This window comes from Anomaloglossus baeobatrachus, chromosome 1 (genome assembly GCF_048569485.1).
Source record: "Anomaloglossus baeobatrachus isolate aAnoBae1 chromosome 1, aAnoBae1.hap1, whole genome shotgun sequence".
Lineage (NCBI taxonomy): Eukaryota > Metazoa > Chordata > Amphibia > Anura > Aromobatidae > Anomaloglossus > Anomaloglossus baeobatrachus.
The window spans coordinates 975,052,594-975,079,573 of record NC_134353.1 but is presented as its reverse complement, the minus strand read 5'-3'; the positions used below and the strand labels follow the sequence as shown (position 1 = coordinate 975,079,573).

General features: G+C 49.4%; 1 protein-coding gene across 1 annotated transcript in view; it reads left to right on the top strand.

Annotated features, from left to right (window-relative positions):
• CREB3 (cAMP responsive element binding protein 3) overlaps positions 1-26,980 on the top strand; it is a 67,008-nt gene that overhangs the window by 6,342 nt on the left and 33,686 nt on the right. The window contains 9 exon segments of the mRNA XM_075344150.1: positions 4,221-4,352; positions 6,514-6,624; positions 6,626-6,673; positions 6,675-6,786; positions 10,164-10,249; positions 10,251-10,265; positions 10,341-10,403; positions 10,406-10,426; positions 10,536-10,642. Coding sequence (XP_075200265.1) covers positions 4,221-4,352; positions 6,514-6,624; positions 6,626-6,673; positions 6,675-6,786; positions 10,164-10,249; positions 10,251-10,265; positions 10,341-10,403; positions 10,406-10,426; positions 10,536-10,642 — 695 coding nt within the window.

Genomic DNA, 26,980 nt, shown 5'->3' with positions numbered 1-26,980 from the left:
CCCCTTATTGGGCCCTGCCTCGCCCCTCACCCTTACTGGCCCCTGCCTCGCCCCTCCCCCTTATTGGCCCCTTCCAGCCCCTCCCCCTTATTGGCCCCTGCCTCGCCCCTCCCCCTTATTGGCCCCTGCCAGCCCCTCCCCATTATTGGCCCCTGCCAGCCCCTCCCCCTTATTGGCCCCTGCCTCGCCCCTCCCCTCCCCCTTATTGGCCCCTGCCTCGCCCCTCACCCTTATTGGTTCCTGCCTCGCCCCTCCCCCTTAATTGCCCCTGCCTCGCCCCTCCCCTCCCCCTTATTTGCCCCTGCCTCGCCCCTCACCCTTATTGGCCCCTGCCTCACCCCTCCCCCTTATTGGCCCCTGCCTCGCCCCTCCCCCTTATTGGCTTCTGCCTCGCCCCTCCCCCTTATTGGCCCCTTCCAGCCCCTCCCCCTTATTGGCCCCTGCCTCGCCCCTCCCCCTTATTGGCCCCTGCCAGCCCCTCCCCATTATTGGCCCCTGCCAGCCCCTCCCCCTTATTGGCCCCTGCCTCGCCCCTCCCCTCCCCCTTATTGGCCCCTGCCTCGCCCCTCACCCTTATTGGTTCCTGCCTCGCCCCTCCCCCTTATTTGCCCCTGCCTCGCCCCTCCCCTCCCCCTTATTTGCCCCTGCCTCGCCCCTCACCCTTATTGGCCCCTGCCTCACCCCTCCCCCTTATTGGCCCCTGCCTCGCCCCTCCCCCTTATTGGCTTCTGCCTCGCCCCTCCCCCTTATTGGCCCCTGCCAGCCCCTCCCCCTTATTGGCACCTGCCTCGCCTCTCCCCCTTATTGGCCCCTGCCTCGCCCCTCCCCCTTATTGGCCCCTGCCTCGCCCCTCCCCCTTATTGGCCCCTGCCAGCCCCTCCCCATTATTGGCCCCTGCCTCGCCCCTCACCCTTATTGGCCCCTGCCTCACCCCTCCCCCTTATTGGCCCCTGCCTCGCCCCTCCCCCTTATTGGCTTCTGCCTCGCCCCTCCCCCTTATTGGCCCCTGCCTCGCCCCTCACCCTTATTTGCCTCTGCCAGCCCCTCCCCCTTATTGGCCCCTGCCTCGCCCCTCCCCCTTATTGGCCCCTGCCTCGCCCCTCCCCCTTATTGGCCCCTGCCTCGCCCCTCCCCCTTATTGGCTTCTGCCTCGCCCCTCCCCCTTATTGGCCCCTGCCTCGCCCCTCACCCTTATTTGCCTCTGCCAGCCCCCTCCCCCTTATTGGCCCCTATGTTGCCCCTCCCCCTTATTGGCCCCTGCCTCGCCCCTCCCCCTTATTGGCTTCTGCCTCGCCCCTCCCCCTTATTGGCCCCTGCCTTGCCCCTCCCCCTTATTGGCCCCTATGTTGCCCCTCAGCCTTATTGACCTCTGTGTGGCCCCTTCGCCTTATTGGCCTCTTTCTCGCCCACATCCCTCCCCCTTATTGGCCGATGTCTTCCCCACCTCCCTCTCCTTTATTGGCCGTTGTCTCTTCCCCTTATTGGCCAGTGTCTTGCCCACCTCCCTCCACCTCATTGGCCGGTGTCTTGCTCTTCTTCTCCCCCTTATTGGCCGGTGTCTCGCCCCAATCCTTTCCCTTATAGGTTGGTGTCTCACCCACCTTCTTCCCCTTATTGGCCGGTGTCTCGCTCACTTCCCTCCCCCTTATTGGTCCTGGTCTCGCCTTTCCTCCCTTTATTGGTCCCTGTATCGCTCTCCTATTGGCCCCGATCTCATCCCCCCTCATTGGTCCCAGTCTGGCCCCATCCTTCCCCTTATTAGACAGTGTCTCGCCCACCTCTTTCCACCTCATTGGCCGGTGTCTTGCTCCTCCCTCCCCCTTATAGGCCGGTGTCTCGCCCACATTCTTCCCCCTTATAGGCCGGTGTCTCGCCCACATTCTTCCCCCTTATAGGCCGGTGTCTCGCCCACATTCTTCCCCTTATAGGCCGGTGTCTCCCCCACATTCTTCCCCCTTATAGGCCGGTGTCTCGCCCACATTCTTCCCCCTTATAGGCCGGTGTCTCGCCCACATTCTTCCACCTTATAGGCCGGTGTCTCGCCCAGCTTCCTTTCCCTTATTGGCCAGTGTCTTGCCCCCTCCTTCCCCTTATTGGCTGGTGTCTCTCCCCCTCCTTCCCCTTATTGGACGGTGTCTCGCCCACCTCTTTCCACCTCATTGGCCGGTGTCTTGCTCCTCCCTCCCCGTTATAGGCCGGTGTCTCGCCCACATTCTTCCCCCTTATAGGCCGGTGTCTCGCCCACATTCTTCCCCCTTATAGGCCGGTGTCTCGCCCACATTCTTCCCCCTTATAAGCCGGTGTCTCGCCCACATTCTTCCCCCTTATAGGCCGGTGTCTCGCCCAGTTTCCTTTCCCTTATTGGCCAGTGTCTTGCCCCCTCCTTCCTTTTATTGGCTGGTGTCTTTCCCCCTCCTTCCCCTTATTGGACGGTGTCTCGCCCACCTCCCTCCACCTCATTGGCCACTGTCTCGATCCCCCTTATAGGCCGGTGTCTCGCCCACCCACCCTCCCTCCCCCTTATAGGCCGGTGTCTCGCCCACCCCCCCCCCTTATAGGCCGGTGTCTCACCCACCCACACTCCCCCTTATAGGCCGGTGTCTCACCCACCCCCCACTTATAGGCCGGTGTCTCACCCACCCACCCTCCCCCTTGTAGGCTGGTGTCTTGCTCCCCTTCTCCCCCTTATTGGCTAATGTCGCCCACACCTCCCTTCCCCTTAATGACTGGTGTCTTCCCAATCCTTTCACTTATTGGCTGGTGTGTCGCCCCCCCCTCCTTCCCTTAATGGCCGGTGTCTCGCCCCCCTCCTTCCCCTTATTGGCCGGTGGTCTCGCCCCCCTCCTTCCCCTTATTGGCCGGTGTCTTACCCCCCTCCTTTTCCCTTATTGGCCACTGTCTCGCCCCCCCCTCCTTCCCCTTATTGGCCGGTGTCTCACCCCCCCTCCTTTCCCTTATTGGCCGGTGTCTCGCCCCCCCTCCTTCCCCTTATTGGCCGGTGTCTCACCCCCCCTCCTTTCCCTTATTGGCCACTGTCTCGCCCACCTCCTTCCCCTTATAGGCCGGTGTCTCTCCCCCTTCCTCCCCCTATATAGGTCAGTGGGTGTGTCTCCTTCCTTCTTATAGGACAGTGTGCCTCCCCCTCCCTCCCCCCTTATTGGCTGGTGTCTTACCCACTTTCTTCCCCTTATTGGCCAGTGTCTCGCTCATCTCCTGCCCCTTATTGGCCAATGTCTCGCTCACTTCCTTCCCCCTTATTGGTCCTGGTCTCACTCCTCCTCCCTTTCTCTTATTGGTCCCAGCCTCGCCCTCCTCTCCTCCTCCTTTTTTATTGGCCCTGATCTCGCCAATCCTCCCTCCTTATTGGCCGTTGTCTTGCCCCTCCTACCTCCTACTTATTGGCTCCGGAATCGCCCCTCCTCCATCCTTTTTATTGGCAGGTGTCTCGCTCCTACTTATTGGTCTCGACACTCCTCATTAATGTTGGCCCCCTCCCTCCCCCCCCCCTCCCTCCCCCTTATTGGTCCCGGTCTCCTCCCACCCCCTTATTAGTCCCGGTCTCCTCCCTACCCTTATTGGTCCCGGTCTCCTCCCTCCCCCTTATTGGTCCCGGTCTCCTCCCTCCCCCCTCCCCCTTATTGGTCCCGGTCTCCTCCCTCCCCCTTATTGGTCCCCGGTCTCCTCCCTCCCCCTTATTAGTCCCGGTCTCCTCCCACCCCCTTATTGGTCCCGGTCTCCTCCCACCCCCTTATTGGTCCCGGTCTCCTCCCACCCCCCTTATTGGTCCCGGTCTCCTCCCCACCCCCTTATTAGTCACGGTCTCCTCCCTACCCTTATTGGTACCGGTCTCCTCCTCCTCCCTCCCCCTTATTGGACCCCGGTCTCCTCCCTCACCCTTATTGGACCCGGTCTCCTCCCTCCCCCTTATTGGACCCGGTCTCCTCCCTCCCCCTCCTTATTGGTCCCGGTCTCCTCCCTCCCCCTTATTGGTCCCGGTCTCCTCCCACCCCCTTATTAGTCACGGTCTCCTCCCTACCCCTTATTGGTACCCGGTCTCCTCCCTCCCTCCCCTCCCCCTTATTGGACCCGGTCTCCTCCCTCCCCCTTATTGGTCCCCGGTCTCCTCCCTCCTCCCTCCCCCTTATTGGTCCCAGTCTCCTCCCCCCCTCCCCCTTGGCCATATATGAAGTGTGTGGTGACTCTCTTACCCGCTTCTTTAGATGTCGCTCTTCGGAGGACTGGAGGAGATGGAGGACGCAGATTTCCTGGATGATCTGCTGGATAATATCTTCCCAGGAGTCTGTGCTGACAGTGCCCAGGATGTGGGGGGATGGGGAGCACTGGATGCCGAGGTAAGGGGACATTGTGTGTCATACCCCACAATATTTTGGCCTTTTCATCCCTGGAATGTCGGGGTGAAGAAGGAACCTCCCCTGCTCTGTGTCGGGGGGCGAGTGAGGGCGGCTCTGCGCTACATAGCAGAAAGTGTGTGTAGGATTCAAGTGGGGAGGCTCTCTGCACTGTGTGTGGTGGAGCGGGGGGCTCTCTGCACTGTGTGTGGTGCAATAGGGGGCTCTGTGTGCTGTGCATGGCAGGGTGGTCCGGGGGGCTCTCTACACTGTGTGTGGTGAGGCGGGGAGGCTCTCTGCACTGTGTGTGTGGTGGAGTGGGGAGGCTCTCTGCACTGTGTGTGGTGGAGCGGGGGGCTCTCTGCACTGTGTGTGGTGGAGCGGGAAGGCTCTCTGCACTGTGTGTTGGTGGAGCGGGGGGCTCTCTGCACTGTGTGTGGTGGAGCGGGGAGGCTCTCTGCACTGTGTGTGGTGGAGCGGGGAGGCTCTCTGCACTGTGAGTGGTGGAGCGGGAGGCTCTGCACTGTGTGTGGTGGAGCGGGGGAGGCTCTCTGCACTGTGTGTGGTGGAGCGGGGGGCTCTCTGCACTGTGTGTGGTGGAGCGGGGGGGCTCTCTGCACTGTGTGTGGTGGAGAGGGGAGGCTCTCTGCTCTGTGTGTGTGGTGGAGCGGGGGGCTCTCTGCACTGTGCTGTGGTGGAGCGGGGGAGGCTCTCTGCACTGTGAGTGGTGGAGCGGGGGGCTCTCTGCACTGTGTGTGGTGGAGCGGGAGGGGCTCTCTGCACTGTGTGTGTGGTGGAGCGGGGGGGCTCTCTGCACTGTGTGTGGTGGACCGGGGGGCTCTCTGCACTGTGTGTGGTGGACCGGGGGGCTCTCTGCACTGTGTGTGGTGGACCGGGGGGCTCCTCTGCACTGTGTGTGGTGGACCGGGGGGCTCTCTGCACTGTGTGTGGTGGAGCGGGGGGGCTCTCTGCACTGTGTGTGGTGGAGCGGGGGGCTCTCTGCACTGTGTGTGGTGGACCGGGGGGCTCTCTGCACTGTGTGTGGTGGAGCGGGGAGGCTCCCTGTACTGTATGTGGTGGAGTGGGGAGGCTCTCTGCACTGTGTGTGGTGGAGCGGGGGAGGCTCTCTGCACTGTATGTGGTGGAGCGGGGAGGCTCTCTGCACTGTGTGTGGTGGAGCGGGGAGCCTCTCTTCACTGTGTGTGGTGGAGCGGGGAGGCTCCCTGTACTGTATGTGGTGGAGTGGGGAGCCTCTCTGCACTGTGTGTGGTGGAGCGGGGGGGCTCTCTTCACTGTGTGTGGTGGAGCGGGGGGCTCTCTGCACTGTGTGTGGTGGAGCAGGGAGCCTCTCTGCACTGTGTGTGGTGGAGCGGGGGGCTCTCTGCACTGTGTGTGGTGGAGCGGGAGGCTCTCTGCACTGTGTGTGGTGGAGCGGGGGGCTCTCTGCACTGTGTGTGGTGGAGCGGGGAGGCTCTCTGCACTGTGTGTGGTGGAGCGGGGGGCTCTCTGCACTGTGTGTGGTGGAGCGGGAGGCTCCCTGTACTGTATGTGGTGGAGCGGGGGGCTTTCTGCACTGTGTGTGGTGGAGCGGGAGGCTCCCTGTACTGTGTGTGGTGGAGCGGGGAGGCTCTCTGCACTGTGTGTGGTGGAGCGGGGGGCTCTCTGCACTGTGTGTGGTGGAGCGGGGGGCTCTCTGCACTGTGTGTGGTGAGGCGGGAAGCTCTCTGCACTGTGTGTGGTGGAGCGGGGGGCTCTCTGCACTGTGTGTGGTGGAGCGGGGGGGCTCTCTGCACTGTGTGTGGTGGAGCGGGGGGCTCTCTGCACTGTGTGTGGTGGAGCGGGGGGCTCTCTGCACTGTGTGTGGTGGAGCGGGGGGCTCTCTGCACTGTGTGTGGTGGAGCGGGGGGCTCTCTGCGCAGTGTGTGGTGGAGCGGGAGGCTCCCTGTACTGTATGTGGTGGAGCAGGGAGGCTCTGTGCGCTGTGTGTGGTGGAGCGGGAGGCTCCCTGTACTGTATGTGGTGGAGCAGGGAGGCTCTGTGCGCTGTGCATGGCAGGGTGGAGCGGGGCAGGTGCTCTGCATGTTCGGGGGGTAGTCTGCACTATTACATATCGGAAGTGGAGCATGATAGAGGTTGTGACTAACTGCATGCGGTCATATCGCAGGTATTCAGTGACAAGGCGGTGGACAGCTTCCTGAGTGAGCTCCTCGGCAGTCCGCTGGATGAAGATCCGAGCTCTCCTCTGGCCAGTGACAGTGGAATATCTGAGGGCCTAGGCAGCAGTCCCGTCTCCTGGTAATTGGGAGCCAACTCCACCCGGCAGCCCCCAACATTGTACAGACAGAACACAACTACTCTTTGCTGCAGGAGATTGAAGTGGACGCTCTGCAGAGCGTGAGGTCGGAGACCTGTGATGGTGACGTGTTTATAGACCTGGGTAGGTTCTAAGCGGATAGCGTGACATGGAGTGTTCTCTACATTGTGTCATGCTGGATCCATCTGTAACCTACCATCATGTCTCTTCCATTTGAACCACTTGTCCGAAGCACCTCCTGATATCTAACCTATCCTTCTCTGATCTCTTCCCTCTGATTTTCTCACCATGTCCTCATATCTGCCCTGTTGTGTCCTGATATCCTACACTCTGATGTTCTCACCATCTCCTGATATCTGACCTGTCCTCTGATCTCCTCCCTCTGATGTTCTCACCATCTCCTGATATCTGACCTGTCCCTCTGATCTCCTCCCTCTGATGTTCTCACCATCTCCTGATATCTGACTTGTCCTCTGATCTCCTCCCTCTGATGTTCTCACCATATCCTGCTATCTGACCTGTCCTTCTCTGATATCCTTTCCTCTGATGTTGTCACCATCTCCCGACACCTGACCTGTCCTTCTCTGATATCCTTCCCTGTGATGTTCTCCCCATCTTCCGACACCTGACCTGTCCTTCTCTGATCTCCTCCCTGTGATGTTCTCACCATCTCCCGACACCTGACCTGTCCTTCTCTGATCTCCTCCCTGTGATGTTCTCACCATCTCCCGACACCTGACCTGTCCTTCTCTGATCTCCTTCCCTCTGATGTTTCTCACCATCTTCCGACACCTGACCTGTCCTTCCTGATCTCCTTCCCTCTGATGTTCTCACCATCTTCCGACACCTGACCTGTCCTTCCTGATCTCCTCCCTCTGATATTCTCACCATCTTCCGACACCTGACCTGTCCTTCTCTGATCTCCTTCCCTTGGATGTTCTCACCATCTTCCGACACCTGACCTGTCCTTCTCTGATCTCCTCCCTCTGATGTGCTCACCATCTTTCGACACCTGACCTGTCCTTCTCTGATCTCCTCCCTCTGATGTTCTCACCATCTTCCGACACCTGACCTGTCCTTCTCTGATCTCCTCCCTCTGATGTTCTCACCATCTTCCGACACCTGACCTGTCCTTCCTGATCTCTCTCCCTCTGATTTTCTCACCATCTTCCGACACCTGACCTGTCCTTCTCTGATCTCCTCCCTCTGATGTTCTCACCATCTTCCGACACCTGACCTGTCCTTCTCTGATCTCCTCCCTCTGATGTGCTCACCATCTTTCGACACCTGACCTGTCCTTCTCTGATCACCTCCCCTCTGATGTTCTCACCATCTTCCGACACCTGACCTGTCCTTCTCTGATCTCCTCCCCTCTGATGTTCTCACCATCTTCCGACACCTGACCTGTCCTTCTCTGATCTCCTCCCTCTGATGTTCTATCTCCTGCTATCCGAACTGTCCCTTCTCTGATGGCCTTCCTTGTGATGTTCTCACCATCTTCCGACACCTGACCTGTCCTACTCTGATCTTCTTCCCTCTAATGTTCTCACCATCTTCCGACACCTGACGTGTCCTACTTTGATCTTCTTCCTCTAATGTTCTCACCATCTCCCAACACCTGACCTGTCCTTCTCTGATCTCCTCCCTCTGAGGTTCTCACCATCTTCTGTTCTCTGACCTGTCCTCTTCTGATCTCCTCCCTCTGATGTTCTCACCATCTCCCAACACCTGACCTGTCCTTCTCTGATCTTCTCCCTCTTAGGTTCTCACCATCTTCTGTTCTCTGACCTGTCCTCTTCTGATCTCCTCCCTCTAATGTTCTCACCATCTTCTGACACCTGACCTGTCCTTCTCTGATCTCCTCCCTCTGATGTCCTCACCATCTTCTGTTCTCTGATCTGTTCTCTTGTGATCTCCTCCCTCTAATGTTCTCACCATCTTCTGTTCTCTGACCTGTCCTCTTCTGATCTCCTCCCTCTGATGTTCTCACCATCTCCCAACACCTGACCTGTCTCTTCTCTGATCTCCTCCCTCTGAGGTTCTTACCATCTTCTGTTCTCTGACCTGTCCTCTTCTGATCTCCTCCCTCTAATGTTCTCACCATCTTCTGACACCTGACCTGTCCTTCTCTGATCTCCTCCCTCTGATGTCCTCACCATCTTCTGTTCTCTGACCTGTCCTCTTCTGATCTCCTCCCTCTAATGTTCTCACCATCTTCCGACACCTGACCTGTCCTTCTCTGATCTCCTCCCTCTGATGTCCTCACCATCTTCTGTTCTCTGATCTGTTCTCTTCTGATCTCCTCCCTCTGATGTTCTCACCATCTTCCGACACCTGACCTGTCCTTCTCTGATCTCCTCCCTCTGATGTCCTCACCATCTTCTGTTCTCTGATCTGTTCTCTTCTGATCTCCTCCCTCTGATGTCCTCACCATCTTCTGTTCTCTGACCTGTTCTCTTCTGATCTCCTCCCTCTAATGTTCTCAGCATCTTCCGACACCTGACCTGTCCTTCTCTGATCTCCTCCCTCTGATGTCCTCACCATCTTCTTGTTCTCTGACCTGTCCTCTTCTGATCTCCTCCCTCTAATGTTCTCAGCATCTTCCGACACCTGACCTGTCCTTCTCTGATCTCCTCCCTCTGATGTCCTCACCATCTTCTGTTCTCTGATCTGTTCTCTTCTGATCTCCTCCCTCTAATGTTCTCAGCATCTTCCGACACCTGACCTGTCCTTCTCTGATCTCCTCCCTCTGATGTCCTCTACCATCTTCTGTTCTCTGATCTGTTCTCTTCTGATCTCCTCCCTCTGATGTTCTCACCATCTTCGACACCTGACCTGTCCTTCTCTGATCTCCTCCCTCTGATGTCCTCACCATCTTCTGTTCTCTGATCTGTTCTCTTCTGATCTCCTCCCTCTAATGTTCTCAGCATCTTCCGACACCTGACCTGTCCTTCTCTGATCTCCTCCCTCTGATGTCCTCACCATCTTCTGTTCTCTGACCTGTCCTCTTCTGATCTCCTCCCTCTAATGTTCTCAGCATCTTCCGACACCTGACCTGTCCTTCTCTGATCTCCTCCCCTGATGTCCTCACCATCTTCTGTTCTCTGATCTGTTCTCTTCTGATCTCCTCCCCTCTAATGTTCTCAGCATCTTCCGACACCTGACCTGTCCTTCTCTGATCTCCTCCCCCTGATGTCCTCACCATCTTCTGTTCTCTGATCTGTTCTCTTCTGATCTCCTCCCTCTAATGTTCTCACCATCTTCCGACACCTGACCTGTCCTCTGATCTCCTCCCTCTGATGTCCTCACCATCTTCTGTTCTCTGACCCTGTCCTTCTCTGATCTCCTCCCTCTGATGTCCTCACCATCTTCTGTTCTCTGACCTGTCCTCTTCTGATGGTCTTCTCATCTCTTCTTATTGATCTGGCCTTTGTAATATCTTGTACAGTGTTGCCCCTCTTCCATCTCGGTGCCATGTTGTCTGGTTTGTTTCCCCGCAGATGTGTGTGTGGAGGAGTCACATCTGGAGCTGATGGACCCAGTTAGTCTTTGTATGGAGGAGGATGAGGATGATGATGAGGATCAGATACCAGGCAGATCAGGTGAGCTGTGGCTCGCCGGCAGATGTCCTCTGTGTGCTCTGTGCTGTAGGTGAAACGTTTCGCTCTCTGTGACAGGGTCTGCAGTTGACAGAGGAGGAATGTCGGCTGCTGGGGGAAGGAAGGAGTCTCACCGTTACCTCAGCAACCTGCCCCTCACCAAGGTACTGATGGCCGCCATTCTATGACTGCTGGATGTGTAATGGGATGATATTCAGCCCTGGGGGCTTGGGGCAGTAGGAGCTCAGTAACTGATGTGCATTGTTTGGGCAGGCGGAGGAGCGTGCTCTGAAACGTGTGCGTAGAAAGATCCGGAACAAGCGATCGGCACAGGAGAGCCGGAAGAAAAAGAAGGAATATGTGGACGGGCTGGAGAACAGGTCAGTAGAGGATATGTATATAATATAGTGTACATCCACACCACCATGATAATAATAGATACCACAATTCATACAGTTTACCTAATGTGTGGTATATAAGGACCATGGAAAATCGCCCCAACAGACCCCAAAAACCAAAGACATTGCGATCAGACGTCCTATGTGAGTAAAGGATTGATGCATGGTGCAAAGTACAACTGACAGAAGAAGGGCGCACAATCCGGTGCGGACCACAAACATATAACTGAATAGAGAGGATGTATGGATCTCATCCACAAAATACAGCTTTATGAGCAGTACCCCATGTCACTATATGTGAGCAAATATCCTCCTATAGAGTGAGATCCATATGAGCCCCACGCGGGAGACAGCCAGATGATTACATATTAACCCCTTCAGCCCCGGGGCACTTTCCGCTTTTTGCGTTTTTGTTTTTTGCTCCCCCTTCTTCCGAGAGCCGTAACTTTTTTATTTTTCCGTCAATCTTGCCATATGAGGGCTTGTTTTTTGCGGGACAAGTTGTACTTTTAAATGAAACCATCCGTTTTACCATATGGTGTACTGGAAAGCAGCAAAAAATTCCAAGTGTGGAAAAATTGCAAAAAAGTGTGATGGCACAATAGTTTTTTGGGATGTTTTATTCACGGTGTTCACTATATGGTAAAACTGATGTGTGGGTATGATGCCTGAGGTTGAGTGCGAGTTTGTAGACACCAAACATGTATAGATTTACTTGTATCTAAGGGGTTAAAAAAAAAATCACAAGTTAGTCCAATCAAAGTGGCGCACGTTTTGCGCCATTATCAGAAACACGTAGCGTTCTTATTTTTTGGGATCTATGGCTCAGTGACGGCTTATTTTTTGCGTCTCGAGCTGATGTTTCTAATGGTAGCATTTTTGCGCAGATGCTACAATTTTGATCGCCTGTTATTGCATTTTGAGTAAAACTTGCGGCGACCAAAAAACGTAATTTTGGCGTTTGGAATTTTTTTGCCACTACGCCGTTTACCAATCAGATTAATTGATTTTATATTTTGATAGATCGGGCATTTCTGAACGCGGGCGATACCAAATATGTGTATATTTATTTATTTTTTAACCCTTTAATTTTCAATGGGGGGAAAGGGGGGTGATTTGAACTTTTAGGTTTTTTGTTTTCTTTTTTTAATTTTTTAAAACTTTTTTTTTTACTTTTTTTATTTTATTTTACTAGTCCCCCTAGGGGGCTATAGCGATCAGCAATCCGATTGCTGATCGCTATCTGCTGATCACAGCTACTACCGCCTGTAACAGCAGAAATAGTCCACTCTTCTTTTTTCCCTCTGCTCCGTGCCGAGGAAGAATGAAAATGAAACTTCATAGCATCAGGCGTCATCACATGACCCTGTGCTACGATGGCATCCACCGAACGTCACGGTGATCACCTCACGTGACGTCCGGAGCGGGGGCGGCGGTAAGTAAAAAACCATGGCCGCGCGCATCATAGATCTCGCTGCCAGACTTTGGCAGCCGAGATCTAAGGGGTTAATGTTCCGGGGTGGAATGCGATTCCACTCGGAACATGTAGGCACACATGTCCAGCTGTTGAAAGCAGCTGATATGTGTGCCGATCCACGCCGCCTGCCCGCGGCAGGGGGCGGGGCTTACCGGGACACGATCCATGACGGAAAGATCCGTCCATGGTTGTGAAGGGGTTAAAGCATGTGTATATATAATGATACTGCTTACCGATAGTTGTCTCACCGCACACACAGGGACGCACCCCACCCGACGGACGTGCGTTTCGGCAGATGCCTACGTCAGGGGTGGTGTCATGCCAGGAAGTGTGCAGGTATAAAAGTAGCCTGGAACCAATCAGTCGATGGTAATCCTATCAACGCATGAGCGTCCATAGCGACGGCCCGCCACATCCGCCGCCGCATCAAGAGCCAAGCGACACCCACCAGGTCACACGGACATCACATGACCAGGCGGGACGGCGCCGCGCCATGGAGATACGGCCGAGGCATGCGTGGAACACGACACCACTGGACGCGCATGCGTACAGTTACCAATGCGACACTTAGATGATTCAGATCGTCTGCTCAGCATAGATGAACATGTCAACGGGTACAATAGCCCGAAACGATATAGAATCATGGACATACTAATGTGAGCGTAAGATCATGCAGGTCAGCTAAGTACCCATCAAACTTCACCAAACAGCCTAGACTATAGATAATATAATGTATACATGGTCAATGGTGAACAGTATAATCCATCCCAAAAACATGGTCACCGCAAGCAACATACACATGAGGGCAGTATCATTATATCAATAAAGCATGAGTAACAATACAAAAACATAATTAACACTTGCTTGTATGGTGCAATGGAGCTGATATATGTGCCAGGCGAGAAAAACTGGGAGAAACCGATAATAGAAGAGAATATGATTAAAAACACATAAAAATGCAGGACTAAAAAAGTGATCAGAAAAAGGCAGAAAAAACAATATTTTCGTTTAAACCCAGAGGTTGTGCGGTTTTTAATGTCCAAATCCATTTGGCCTCCAAACGTGCCAGAATATTGCCAATTCTTCCTCCCCCGATGTTAGTCTCAATGGAATCGATACCGCGGAATCTCAACAGTGCCCCATTGGATTGATGATACATTCGGAAATGTTTGGGCAAAGTTTTTAAACAAGAAATATCCGTTTCATCCACCGCGGCATTAATTCCATTGATATGCTCCCTAATGCGAACCTTGAATGGACGTGTGCTCAACCCAACATATATTTTAAAAACAGAAGAAAAAAAAAAATCAGCTCACCGAGTTGCTGTGATCCGCTGTATATCCAGGGCTGCGCACGGAAGGCTAGGCTGCCATAGACGAATCAAGGAAGAAAAATTTCCAGCGCGGTCCAAATTCTCATATAAAAAGTCATCTTTATTGATCAATCCATAAAATAGGGGTTTACAGGCGGTCAGCAAGATATTGCATAGATATTATTCAGACCCGCACAAAGCTATGCGTTTCGACGTGAGTCTTAATCATGCTCTTGATTAAGACTCACGTCGAAACGCATAGCTTTGTGGGGTCTGAATAATATTCTATGCAATATCTTGCTGACCGCCTGTAAACCCCCTATTTTATGGATTGATCAATAAAGATGACTTTTTATATGAGAATTTGGACCGCGCTGGAAATTTTTCTTCTAACATATATTTTGGGACAAGGGCAGACTGCGTAGTACACAACCGCGCTGGTAGTACAGGTGATGGATTTTTTTATCTTAAAATTTTTTGTCCCTGATGAATCTAAAAAATGATCACAACGATCCATATTTGTGCACGCAATGCAAGGGTCCGCAGGGTCTAGAGCCAGCCAACCGTTTACCCACGTCGAGAAAAGATGGAATTGATTCTTTAACCTCATAGTGACTCCGCGACCAATAAATCCCGTAAATTATGAGACCTCCGTATGGAGATCAGTGGTCTTTCAGGTAGAATTTTGGATAATATAGAGTCGGTCAACAGAATGGGCCATGCTTTCTCAAGGCATTTCCTCATGTGGGGGAACCTAGAGTGATAGTTAGTCAACAAATCTTAATGGCTCTGAACCCGGAGATTTTTTCGGGGTATATAAGAGGGTATCTCTGGAAGCATGTTTGGCTTTATTGTAGGCATGCTTGATTGCCCACCTACTGTACCACCGTTCCAAAAATCTATCTTTTAACTCCTGTGCACGATGCTCAAACTCTGATCCAAACCGAACAGATCCTACGCAACCGCAGGAACTGTCCGGTCGGAACCGAGCCGATCATATATCGGGGATGGGCTGAGGCAGCGTGAAGCAACATATTGCAGGATGTATCCTTCCTAAATATATGTGTCTGAATCATATTCTGATTGTCCCTCCTCACCGCAACATCCAAAAAGTCCACAGCACTCGTACTATATTGATAAGTAATCCTAATATTCTTGTCCATTATCATTGAGTGTCACCATAAATTCCTTCAATTGACACTCAGACCCCCGCCAGATCAAGAAAATGTCGTCAATGTACCGTGTCCATAAAAGGACACAGCCCATTGACGACTGCAGATCAGATCCGGCAGGGAGAGGTCCCTCTCCCACAGCCCCAGGAACAGGTTGGCATAAGATGCCCCCATCGCTGTTCCCTGGAGCTGTATGTATGTATACCCTGTGCGCAGGATTATATGTATATAGTATATATACCCTGTGCGCAGGATTATATGTATATAGTATATATACCCTGTGTGCAGGATTATATGTCTATAGTATATATACCCTGTGCGCAGGATTATATGTATATAGTGTGTATGTATACCCTGTGTGCAGGATTATATGTATATAGTATATAGACCCTGTGTGCAGGATTATATGTATATAGTAGTTATATATAGCCTGTGCACAGGATTATATGTATATAGTAGTTATATATAGCCTGTGCACAGGATTATATGTATATAGTAGTTATATATAGCCTGTGCACAGGATTATATGTATATAGTGTGTATGTATACCCTGTGCGCAGGATTATATGTATATAGTTTGTGTATATATACTGTGACACAGTAAAGGGGATGGTGGTTGATGGGAGCTCTATTCCTCCTTGCGGTTTGCACTGGTGAGCAGCAGAGAAGAGGTTAATCCTGGCCGGGACCTTCTCTGCTAGTTCAGGTTGAGGCATCGCCGGATGTGCACAGGTGTATGATCAGCACAGCATAAATAGGCAGCCAGGACTTCTCCGTGTGTGGGTGGTTGGGCTGGAGAAGTTTTGGAGACTTTCTGGGGCACCACATCTGCATGGACCGTCATGTCTGGCACCGATGTTCTGCTGCTTCCGGGCCGGACTTTCCTGTGTTTCATGCTCTGCAGTCAGACGGTATTTATGGGTTTTTTGTGTCAGTACTTTTATTCACACACTGACCCTTTGGACTGATAGCCTGTGTGCGCCTCAATACTGCGCCCCTGCCATCGCCTACCACATTTGGTGGCTTGAAGCGGGCAAACGCAGCGAGACTGGCGCCATTTTTTTTTCTCTTTTTGCACTTCTGCGTGCCACTGTATGTCCTGGGTGATAGAACTGTCGGCAACCCAGTCCAGGTCATCTAGATGGAGGCTACGGTGAGAGCGCTGACGGAGGCCACTTGCCAGCAGCAGGAGGCTACTCATCAGGAGCAGATATTTAATCAGCAGCAGCAGGAGGCTACTCAGCAGGAGCAGATATTTAATCAGCAGCAGCAGGAGGCTACTCAGCAGGAGCAGATATTTAATCATCAGCAGCAGGAGGCTACTCAGCAGGAGCAGATATTTAATCAGCAGCAGCAGGAGGCTACTCAGCAGGAGCAGATATTTAATCAGCAGCAGGAGGCTACTCAGCAGGAGCAGATATTTAATCAGCAGCAGGAGGCTACTCAGGAGGAGCAGATATTTAATCAGCAGCAGCAGGAGGCTATTCAGGAGGAGCAGATATTTAATCAGCAGCAGGAGCAGATATTTAATCATCAGCAGCAGGAGGCTACTCAGCAGGAGCAGATATTTAATCAGCAGCAGCAGGAGGCTACTCAGGAGGAGCAGATATTTAATCAGCAGCAGGAGGCTATTCAGGAGGAGCAGATATTTAATCATCAGCAGCAGGAGGCTACTCAGGAGGAGCAGATATTTAATCATCAGCAGGAGGCTACTCAGCAAGAGCAGATATTTAATCAGCAGGAGGCTACTCAAGAGGAGCATATATTTAATCATCAGCAGCAGGAGGCTACTCAGCAGGAGCATATATTTAATCATCAGCAGCAGGAGGCTACTCAGCAGGAGCAGATATTTAATCATCAGCAGCAGGAGGCTACTCAGCAGGAGCAGATATTTAATCAGCAGCAGCAGGTGGCTACTCAGGAGGAGCAGATATTTAATCAGCAGCAGCAGGTGGCTACTCAGGAGGAGCAGATATTTAATCAGCAGCAGCAGGAGGCTACTCAGGAGGAGCAGATATTTAATCAGCAGCAGCAGGAGGCTACTCAGGAAGAGCAGATATTTAATCATCAGCAGCAGGAGGCTACTCAGCAGGAGCAGATATTTAATCAGCAGCAGGAGGCTACTCAGAAGGAGCAGATATTTAATCATCAGCAGCAGGAGGCTACTCAGAAAAAGCAGATATTTAATCATCAGCAGCAGGAGGCTACTCAGAAGGAGCAGATATTTAATCATCAGCAGCAGGAGGCTACTCAGCAGGAGCAGATATTTAATCAGCAGCAGCAGGAGGCTATTCAGGAGGAGCAGATCTTTAATCATCATCAGCAGGAGGCTACTCAGGAGGGCAGATATTTAATCATCAGCAGCAGCAGGAGGCTACTCAGCAGGAGCAGATATTTAATCATCAGCAGCAGGAGGCTACTCAGCAGGAGCAGATATTTATTCAGCAGCAGGAGGCTACTCAGAAGGAGCAGATATTTAATCATCAGCAGCAGGAGGCTACTCAGAAAAAGCAGATATTTAATCATCAGCAGCAGGAGGCTACTCAGCAGGAGCAGATATTTAATCAGCAGCAGGAGGCTACTCAGCAGGAGCAGATATTTAATCAGCAGCAGGAGGCTATTCAGGAGGAGCAGATCTTTAATCATCATCAGCAGGAGGCTACTCAGGAGGGGCAGATATTTAATCATCAGCAGCAGCAGGAGGCTACTCAGCAGGAGCAGATATTTAATCATCAGCAGCAGGAGGCTACTCAGGAGGAGCAGATATTTAATCATCAGCAGGAGGCTACTCAGCAAGAGCAGATATTTAATCATCAGCAGCAGGAGGCTACTCAGCAGGAGCAGATATTTAATCAGCAGCAGGAGGCTACTCAGCAGGAGCAGATAATCATCAGCAGCAGGAGGCTACTCAGCAGGAGCAGATATTTAATCATCAGCAGCAGGAGGCTACTCAAGAGGAGCAAATATTTAATCAGCAGCAGGAGGCTACTCAGCAGGAGCAGATATTTAATCAGCAGCAGCAGGAGGCTACTCAGCAGGAGCAGATATTTAATCATCAGCAGCAGGAGGCTACTCAGCAGGAGCAGATATTTAATCATCAGCAGCAGGAGGCTATTCAGGAGGAGCAGATATTTAATCATCAGCAGCAGGAGGCTACTCAGCAGGAGCAGATATTTAATCATCAGCAGCAGGAGGCTACTCAGCAGGAGCAGATATTTAATCAGCAGCAGGAGGCTACTCAGCAGGAGCAGATAATCATCAGCAGCAGGAGGCTACTCAGCAGGAGCAGATATTTAATCATCAGCAGCAGGAGGCTACTCAAGAGGAGCAAATATTTAATCAGCAGCAGGAGGCTACTCAGCAGGAGCAGATATTTAATCATCAGCAGCAGGAGGCTATTCAGGAGGAGCAGATATTTAATCATCAGCAGCAGGAGGCTACTCAGCAGGAGCAGATATTTAATCATCAGCAGCAGGAGGCTACTCAAGAGGAGCAAATATTTAATCAGCAGCAGGAGGCTACTCAGCAGGAGCAGATATTTAATCATCAGCAGCAGGAGGCTACTCAGCAGGAGCAGATATTTAATCATCAGCAGCAGGAGGCTACTCAGCAGGAGCAGATATTTAATCATCAGCAGCAGGAGGCTACTCAGCAGGAGCAGATATTTAATCAGCAGCAGGAGGCTACTCAGCAGGAGCAGATAATCATCAGCAGCAGGAGGCTACTCAGCAGGAGCAGATATTTAATCATCAGCAGCAGGAGGCTACTCAAGAGGAGCAAATATTTAATCAGCAGCAGGAGGCTACTCAGCAGGAGCAGATATTTAATCATCAGCAGCAGGAGGCTATTCAGGAGGAGCAGATATTTAATCATCAGCAGCAGGAGGCTACTCAGCAGGAGCAGATATTTAATCATCAGCAGCAGGAGGCTACTCAAGAGGAGCAAATATTTAATCAGCAGCAGGAGGCTACTCAGCAGGAGCAGATATTTAATCATCAGCAGCAGGAGGCTACTCAGCAGGAGCAGATATTTAATCAGCATCAGCAGCAGGAGGCTACTCAGCAGGAGCAGATATTTAATCATCAGCAGCAGGAGGCTACTCAGGAGGAGCAGATATTTAATCAGCAGCAGCAGGAGGCTACTCAGCAGGAGCAGATATTTAATCAGCAGCAGGAGGCTACTCAGCAGGAGCAGATATTTAATCATCAGCAGCAGGAGGCTATTCAGGAGGAGCAGATATTTAATCATCAGCAGCAGGAGGCTACTCAGCAGGAGCAGATATTTAATCATCAGCAGCAGGAGGCTACTCAAGAGGAGCAAATATTTAATCAGCAGCAGGAGGCTACTCAGCAGGAGCAGATATTTAATCATCAGCAGCAGGAGGCTACTCAGCAGGAGCAGATATTTAATCAGCATCAGCAGCAGGAGGCTACTCAGCAGGAGCAGATATTTAATCATCAGCAGCAGGAGGCTACTCAGGAGGAGCAGATATTTAATCAGCAGCAGCAGGAGGCTACTCAGCAGGAGCAGATATTTATTCAGCAGCAGGAGGCTACTCAGAAGGAGCAGATATTTAATCATCAGCAGCAGGAGGCTACTCAGAAAAAGCAGATATTTAATCATCAGCAGCAGGAGGCTACTCAGCAGGAGCAGATATTTAATCAGCAGCAGGAGGCTACTCAGCAGGAGCAGATATTTAATCAGCAGCAGGAGGCTATTCAGGAGGAGCAGATCTTTAATCATCAGCAGCAGCAGGAGGCTACTCAGCAGGAGCAGATATTTAATCATCAGCAGCAGGAGGCTACTCAGGAGGAGCAGATATTTAATCATCAGCAGGAGGCTACTCAGCAAGAGCAGATATTTAATCATCAGCAGCAGGAGGCTACTCAGCAGGAGCAGATATTTAATCAGCAGCAGGAGGCTACTCAGCAGGAGCAGATAATCATCAGCAGCAGGAGGCTACTCAGCAGGAGCAGATATTTAATCATCAGCAGCAGGAGGCTACTCAAGAGGAGCAAATATTTAATCAGCAGCAGGAGGCTACTCAGCAGGAGCAGATATTTAATCAGCAGCAGCAGGAGGCTACTCAGCAGGAGCAGATATTTAATCATCAGCAGCAGGAGGCTACTCAGCAGGAGCAGATATTTAATCATCAGCAGCAGGAGGCTATTCAGGAGGAGCAGATATTTAATCATCAGCAGCAGGAGGCTACTCAGCAGGAGCAGATATTTAATCATCAGCAGCAGGAGGCTACTCAAGAGGAGCAAATATTTAATCAGCAGCAGGAGGCTACTCAGCAGGAGCAGATATTTAATCATCAGCAGCAGAAGGCTACTCAGCAGGAGCAGATATTTAATCAGCATCAGCAGCAGGAGGCTACTCAGCAGGAGCAGATATTTAATCATCAGCAGCAGGAGGCTACTCAGGAGGAGCAGATATTTAATCAGCAGCAGCAGGAGGCTACTCAGCAGGAGCAGATATTTAATCAGCATCAGCAGCAGGAGGCTACTCAGCAGGAGCAGATATTTAATCAGCATCAGCAGCAGGAGGCTACTCAGCAGGAGCAGATATTTAATCATCAGCAGCAGGAGGCTACTCAGGAAGAGCAGATATTTAATCAGAAGCAGCAGGAGGCTACTCAGCAGGAGCAGATATTTAATCATCATCAGCAGCAGGAGGCTACTCAGGAAGAGCAGATATTTAATCAGAAGCAGCAGGAGGCTACTCAGCAGGAGCAGATATTTAAAGGGAACCTGTCACCAGATTTGTGGCCTGTGATGGTGGGATATGGAGGGAGGTGTATCTTGCTGTACAGATTCCTATATTAAGCTTGGTTCACTGTTTTATTTGTACTGCTTCTGTGTACATTGTACTGTTTGTAAGTAATCACCCCCTATCGTGCAAGGTTATAGCCTCTTGAGGTGCTTCCGTCCCTGGGTGTGGGGGAAGGTAGGGCCTAGAGACCTTTTTGATTACCTGGGGTAGTCTGTTTGTTTGAGAACTTGAAAGAAGAAGGATTGATCCTCTGGGAGAAGCTGAGACGTCTCAGAGAGACGGGGACATTTAGGCCACTACTGGATAATTTTTCCCTTTGTTTTGTGGATTATGTTATGGACCATTTGATTTGCTTGGAATAAATGCTCTTTGGAGTGTACCGCCATCACTGGCTCTGTTGATTGTGTGATATGGGAGAAGACCCCGTGACAGGGCCTATAAACTGCGGCCACCACCAGTAAACTCCTATATACATCATTTCTAACATGCTGTATACAACCCCTGGCAAAAATGATGGCCTCCCCTGGCTGTGAGGATGTTCATTCAGTTGTTTACTTTTGTGTATAAAAAGCAGATCACAGACGGCACAAAACTAAAGTAATTTCAAATGTCAACTTTCTGGCTTTAAGAAACACTAAAAAAAATCCTGAAAACAATGTGCAGCCAGTAACTGTTACTTTTCAAGACCAAACAGGGGGAAAATAATGGAATCACTCAATTATGAGGAAAAAATTATGGAATCACCTTGTAAATTTTCATTCCCAAAACTAACATCTGCATCAAATAAGATCTGCTCGTTAGTCTGCATCTAAAAAGGAGTGATCACACCTTGGAGAGCTGTTGCACGAAGTGGACTGACATGAATCATGGCTCCAACACGAGAGATGTCAATTGAAACAAAGGAGAGGATTATCAAACTCTTAAAAGAGGGTAAATCATCACGCAATGTTGCAAAAGATGTTGGTTGTTCACAGTCAGCTGTGTGTAAAATCTAGACCAAATACAAACAACATGGGAAGGTTGTTAAAGGCAAACATACTAGTAGCCCAAGGAAGACATCAAAGTGTCAAGACAGGAAACTTAAAGCAATATGTCTCCAAAACAGGAAATGCAGAACAAAACAAATGAGAAACGAATGGGAGGAAACTGAAGTCAATGTCTGTGACCGAACTGTAAGAAACCGCCTAAAGGACATGGGATTTACATACAGAAAAGCTAAACAATAAAAAGATGACTGCCTGAAGAGAAGATGTAAATTTTCACAGTCATTGATGATCTGGGTCTGCATGTCAGGTAAAGGCACTGGGGAGATGGCTGTCACTACATCTTCAATAAATGCCCAAGTTTACATTGACATTTTGGACACTTTCTTATCCCATCAATTGAAAGGATGTTTGGGAATGATGAAATCATTTATCAAGATGATAATGCATCCTGCCATAGAGCAAAACTGTGAAAACATTCCATGATAGAAGACGCATAAGGTCAATGACATGGCCTGCAAATGCTTCCGATCTCAATCCAATTGAAAATCTTTGGTGGAAGTTGAAGAAAATGGTCCATGACAAGATCCAACCTGCAAAGCTGATCTGCAACAGCAATCAGAGAACGCTGGAGCCAGATTGATGAAGAGTCCACACCTCAGAGACTGCAAGCTGTTATAAAAGCCAGAGGTGGTGCAACAAAATACTAGAGATGTATTAGAGGGTTCTTGTGTTTGTTTTGTTTTTCATGATTCCATTATTTTTTCCTCAGAATTGAGTGATTCCATAATTTCCCCCTGTTTGGTCTTGAATAGTAACCGTTACTGGATGCACATTATGTTTTCAGGATTTTTTTAGTGTTGCTTAAAGCCAGAAAGTTGCCATTTGAAATTACTTTAGTTTGGTGCCGTCTGTGATCAACTGAATGAACATCCTCAGAGAAAGGGGAGGGCAGAATTTTTGCCAGGGGTTGTATAAGAGCCCAGGCCGCTGTGTAGAACGTAAAAATCACTTTATCATACCTAAACGGTCGGTGCGGTGCAGACCGGTCGGATGGGTGTCTCTGTTCTCCGGGTCCGGCGCCTTCTCTTTCTGCCATCTTTGTCCTCCTTGTGAAGACGGCGTGCATGACGCGTCCTACGTCATCCACACTCGCCGGCATTGAGGTCCTGCGCAGCCGTATTACTGATCTGCCCTGCTCACTTGTGTTTGAAAGAGGCTCACTATTAGCCGAAACGCATTATTTACACCTGTATGCTTATATGGAATAAATTCTGATAAATTCCAGAAGATCTGGAGTGCTGGTCCTTTGCTCAAGACATACATACATACATACATACATACATACATACATACATATATACACAGTACAGACCAAAAGTTTGGACACATCTTCTCATTCAAAGAGTTTTCTTTATTTTCAGGACTCTAAAAATTGTAGAGTCACATTGAAGGCATCAAAACTATGAATTATCACATGTGGAGTGAAATACTTAACAAAAAAGTGTGAAACAGCTGAAAATATGTCTTATATTCTAGGTTCTTCACAGTCGCCACCTTTTGCTTTGATTACTGCTTTGCACACTCTTGGCATTCTCTTGATGAGCTTCAAGAGGTAGTCACTGGAAATGGTTTTCCAACAGTCTTGAAGGAGTTCCCACAGATGCTTAGCACTTGTTGGCCCTTTTGCCTTCACTCTGCGGTCCAGCTCACCCCAAACCATCTCGATTGGGTTCAGGTCTGGTGACTGTGGAGGCCAGGTCATCTGGCGTAGCTCCCCATCACTCTCCTTCTTAGTCAAATAGCCCTTACACAGCCTGTTGAAAACTAAAGGATGGTCCAACTAAACGCAAACCGGATGGAATAGCACGCAGCTGCAAGATGCTGTGGTAGCCATGCTGGTTCAGTATCCTTTCAATTCTGAATAAATCCCCAACAGTGTCACCAGCAAAGCACCGTCACACCTCCTCCACCATGCTTCACGGTGGGAACCAGCCATGTAGAGTCCATCCGTTCACCTTTTCTACAAAGACACGGTGGTTGGATCCAAAGATCTCAAATTTGGACTCATCAGACCAAAGCACAGATTTCCACTGGTCTAATGTCCATTCCTTGCGTTCTTTAGCTCAAACAAGTCTCTTCTGCTTGTTGCCTGTCCTTAGCAGGGGTTTCCTAGCAGCTATTTTACCATGAAGGCTGCTGCACAAAGTCTCCTCTTAATAGTTGTTCTAGAGATGAGAAGGTGTGTCCAAACTTTTGGTCTGTACTGTATATTTATTTATATATATATATATACACACACAGTGGACCCTTGGATTACGAGCATAATTGATTCCAGGAGTCTGCTCTTAAATTAACTTACTCTTATATGAAAGCGAGTTTTTCCTATAGGAGATAACTGAATCGCAGACAATTCGTTCCACAATCGCACAATATTTCCTGTATTTATACAAACTAATGTCCTGTATTCATATAACATTATTACAGTCACTGATACATGACAACACAAGGCCTACCCATTAAATTAAAGACACCACACTTGAATAAAGTAAATGGCATAAAATGGCCGTGACATTTATTAAGGGTTACATAATAAATAAATTAATTAATAAATAATTAAAACCAATATTTTATTAAAATTCTTCCATAACCATATACCATAAATAACCAGTCCGCCAGTAAAACTGGCGACTTTACCCAATACTTTCAAAAAGAAGTCCATAACCAACCAGTCCACCAGTAAAACTGGCGACTTTCCCACTAACAAATGTCACGACGAGAGCAGTTCATGAAGTAGTCTTTCTCCAGGGGGGGAGGGTGGGTGTTCTTCTTGATCTTCAATTCTTCTGACAGCCAGCTGACGGAAGCAGCTACTTTTATAGTTAAAATTACCCGCACTTTCTCCCAGCTGATCCAATCAGCTGGCAGCAAAACAGGCGCGCAAAAACCAGACTAAACCTGTCAGAGCCAGAATACCTCAGAGCCACTGACTGAAAATTTGTTAACCCTTTCTGCACCTGAATAAAATGGAAACCAAATTCACAACCAAATAGTGAGGCCTGTGTTATCATGCGGTCGCTACGGCATACAAGATACCGTGCTCTGAACATGACAACACAAGGCCTACCCATTAAATTAAAGACACCACACTTGAATAAAGTAAATGGCATAAAATGGCCGTGACATTTATTAAGGGTTACATAATAAATAAATTAATTAATAAATAATTAAAACCAATATTTTATTAAAATTCTTCCATAACCATATACCATAAATAACCAGTCCGCCAGTAAAACTGGCGACTTTACCCAAACGCCAAGGACTAACAGTCCTTGGCCCACCCCCACTAACAAATATCACAGCCATTTCTCGATACAATTTTGGAGCCCTAAATTGAATATGTCCAATCCCACGTCTGACAGATGGACTAAATCATCCCTGTAAAGGCCACTCAGAAAACCTTCCAGATCAAGATGTCTGTAGGTTGACCCATTTATAACTGGTAAAAACCTTTCCATGGCACGGTTTATCCTTTTCCGAATCCGCTCCCGAAACCTCAGCCTGTCACAATGCCACTGCAAACGGGGAACGATTTCGGAAAAGACCAAACCCGCATCAGGAAACCATGACCTAATGATTGAAAGGTCTCTTCGCATGGCAGCAATCAGATCAAGAGTTTTCACTTTTCCAATATCATTCCCGCCCAAGTGCAAAATGATTAAATTTGGAGAAGGCCACAATGTTTTTAAACAGCTCATCTCCTTCATCAGTCCGTCCCATCTCATACCTCTAACGCTGTACCACAAAATGTTAAAATGTTCAATATTAATGGCTAAATTCTCTCCATATGACCTTCCTGATGCTCTTCTCTTGGCCCAAAATATGTAAGAGTGTCCCACTATCCAAATGACAATGGGACCTACAAAAAAGAAAAAGAAATTTTATACTAACAACCTTGGACGGACATAAATTTTGTAACGCTTTGACTCCCATCTCCCAATCCCCATAATTTTACTAGCCGGTAACCCCCTTATGGCTGCTTCTGTAGCTGCCCCTATACGAAAAGAATGGGATGACAGTTTAAGATGCTCTAGATTCAGTTTAATCAAGGATTTTTTAAAAACTGAATTAAACTGAAACACCGTCACCGGACTCCCATCCTGATGGATAAGAAACGCCCCATCAAATGGAGGTCTAATTTGAAGCCAATTGTTAACATTGGAGACAGGACAAATAACTGAATTCTTTATCCGAAATAACCTGACGTTTGATCCCAAACCATCCTGATCAGACTTAGACCTACCAATACAAATCCTCAACGACTTATCAGTAACAAAAACATCTGAAAACATCAATCCTGACAACCGACTCCTACTAACAGAAACTAACTCACTAATCCTAAAAGCTCCAAAATATGCTAAAACGAATGCCACCCTAAACACCATTGACTCAAAGTCATTAACGCAAATATATGGCAACACAGTCCACAATGAGAGCAATAACTTAAGCGAAATAGGTCTACGATTATCCGGCTTCCACGTCCTTTTCCTATAACCTTTCAATGCCTGTTGAACTGGGAAAAAACTCTTCAATGACAACAGACCATGCAATCTCAAGAAAAAAGACACACCTGAAAAAATATTAGAAATTGACCCCACCGCTAAATTCTTTCTCATCAAAAAATCCAGAAATTCAAGCGCTAAACCCACATTACTCTGAAAACAATCCACTTTATGAAAAACACAAAAATTCTGCCATTCTAACCATGCGGCCGAATACCTGGCCCATGTTGAATCAGCAATAGACCTCTTAATAGCCGAAACAACTAAGCCATCACTACATTCCATAAAGCTTCTGGGCACGGGCTCCCGAGAGAAATTGCCATCGGTTCCATACAAAAAAGTTCTTCCCGATCCTGCAGAGACAGAGCATTGTCCAACTTATTAACCCTGTCTGATTCCTGCTATCTGACACCAACAGCATCCTTTGATTTGACCACAACTTACCCCAGACCTCAACCAACCGCAAAACTGGAAATAAGGACATTACCGTACTATTGCCCGTCACAACAATAACCTTCCAATAATTGCGCCAAAACTCAAATAATTCACCTTGACAAAAAACACCAAAACCGTACTCACCCTGACCAAAAAACAACTACAAAACGTAGGAAAGTTCAAAACTCCCGCTGAAAAAGTACCGCCACATAAACTAATCTTCCTTAAGCTGATGTGCCAAACTAATATAAGAACCCGAAGATGATAATCCCTTAGTATCAGCCTTCTGTCTGTCTAGGTAGCGACCTAACCATCCCAGCATGTTTTGTAACCTCACTAGAATCGCCGCCTTTAAAAATGGGCTCTTTACTGTTGTGTTGTTGCTGGTTATTCTGATTCTGTTTCTTAAAGCATTTGATGACGGCATGATTGCCCCCGCAAAAGGAGCACTCATGCCGAAATCTGCAGTTAGATGCAAACTTACAATTTGATTCATTATAAGCGAAACAAAATCCTTTACTAACAGTAGAATTATTAATACTCTGTCTACCAAACTGGCTTCTCTGAGGAAGCATCAGATTCAGCCAAAGACCGATGTCTTTTT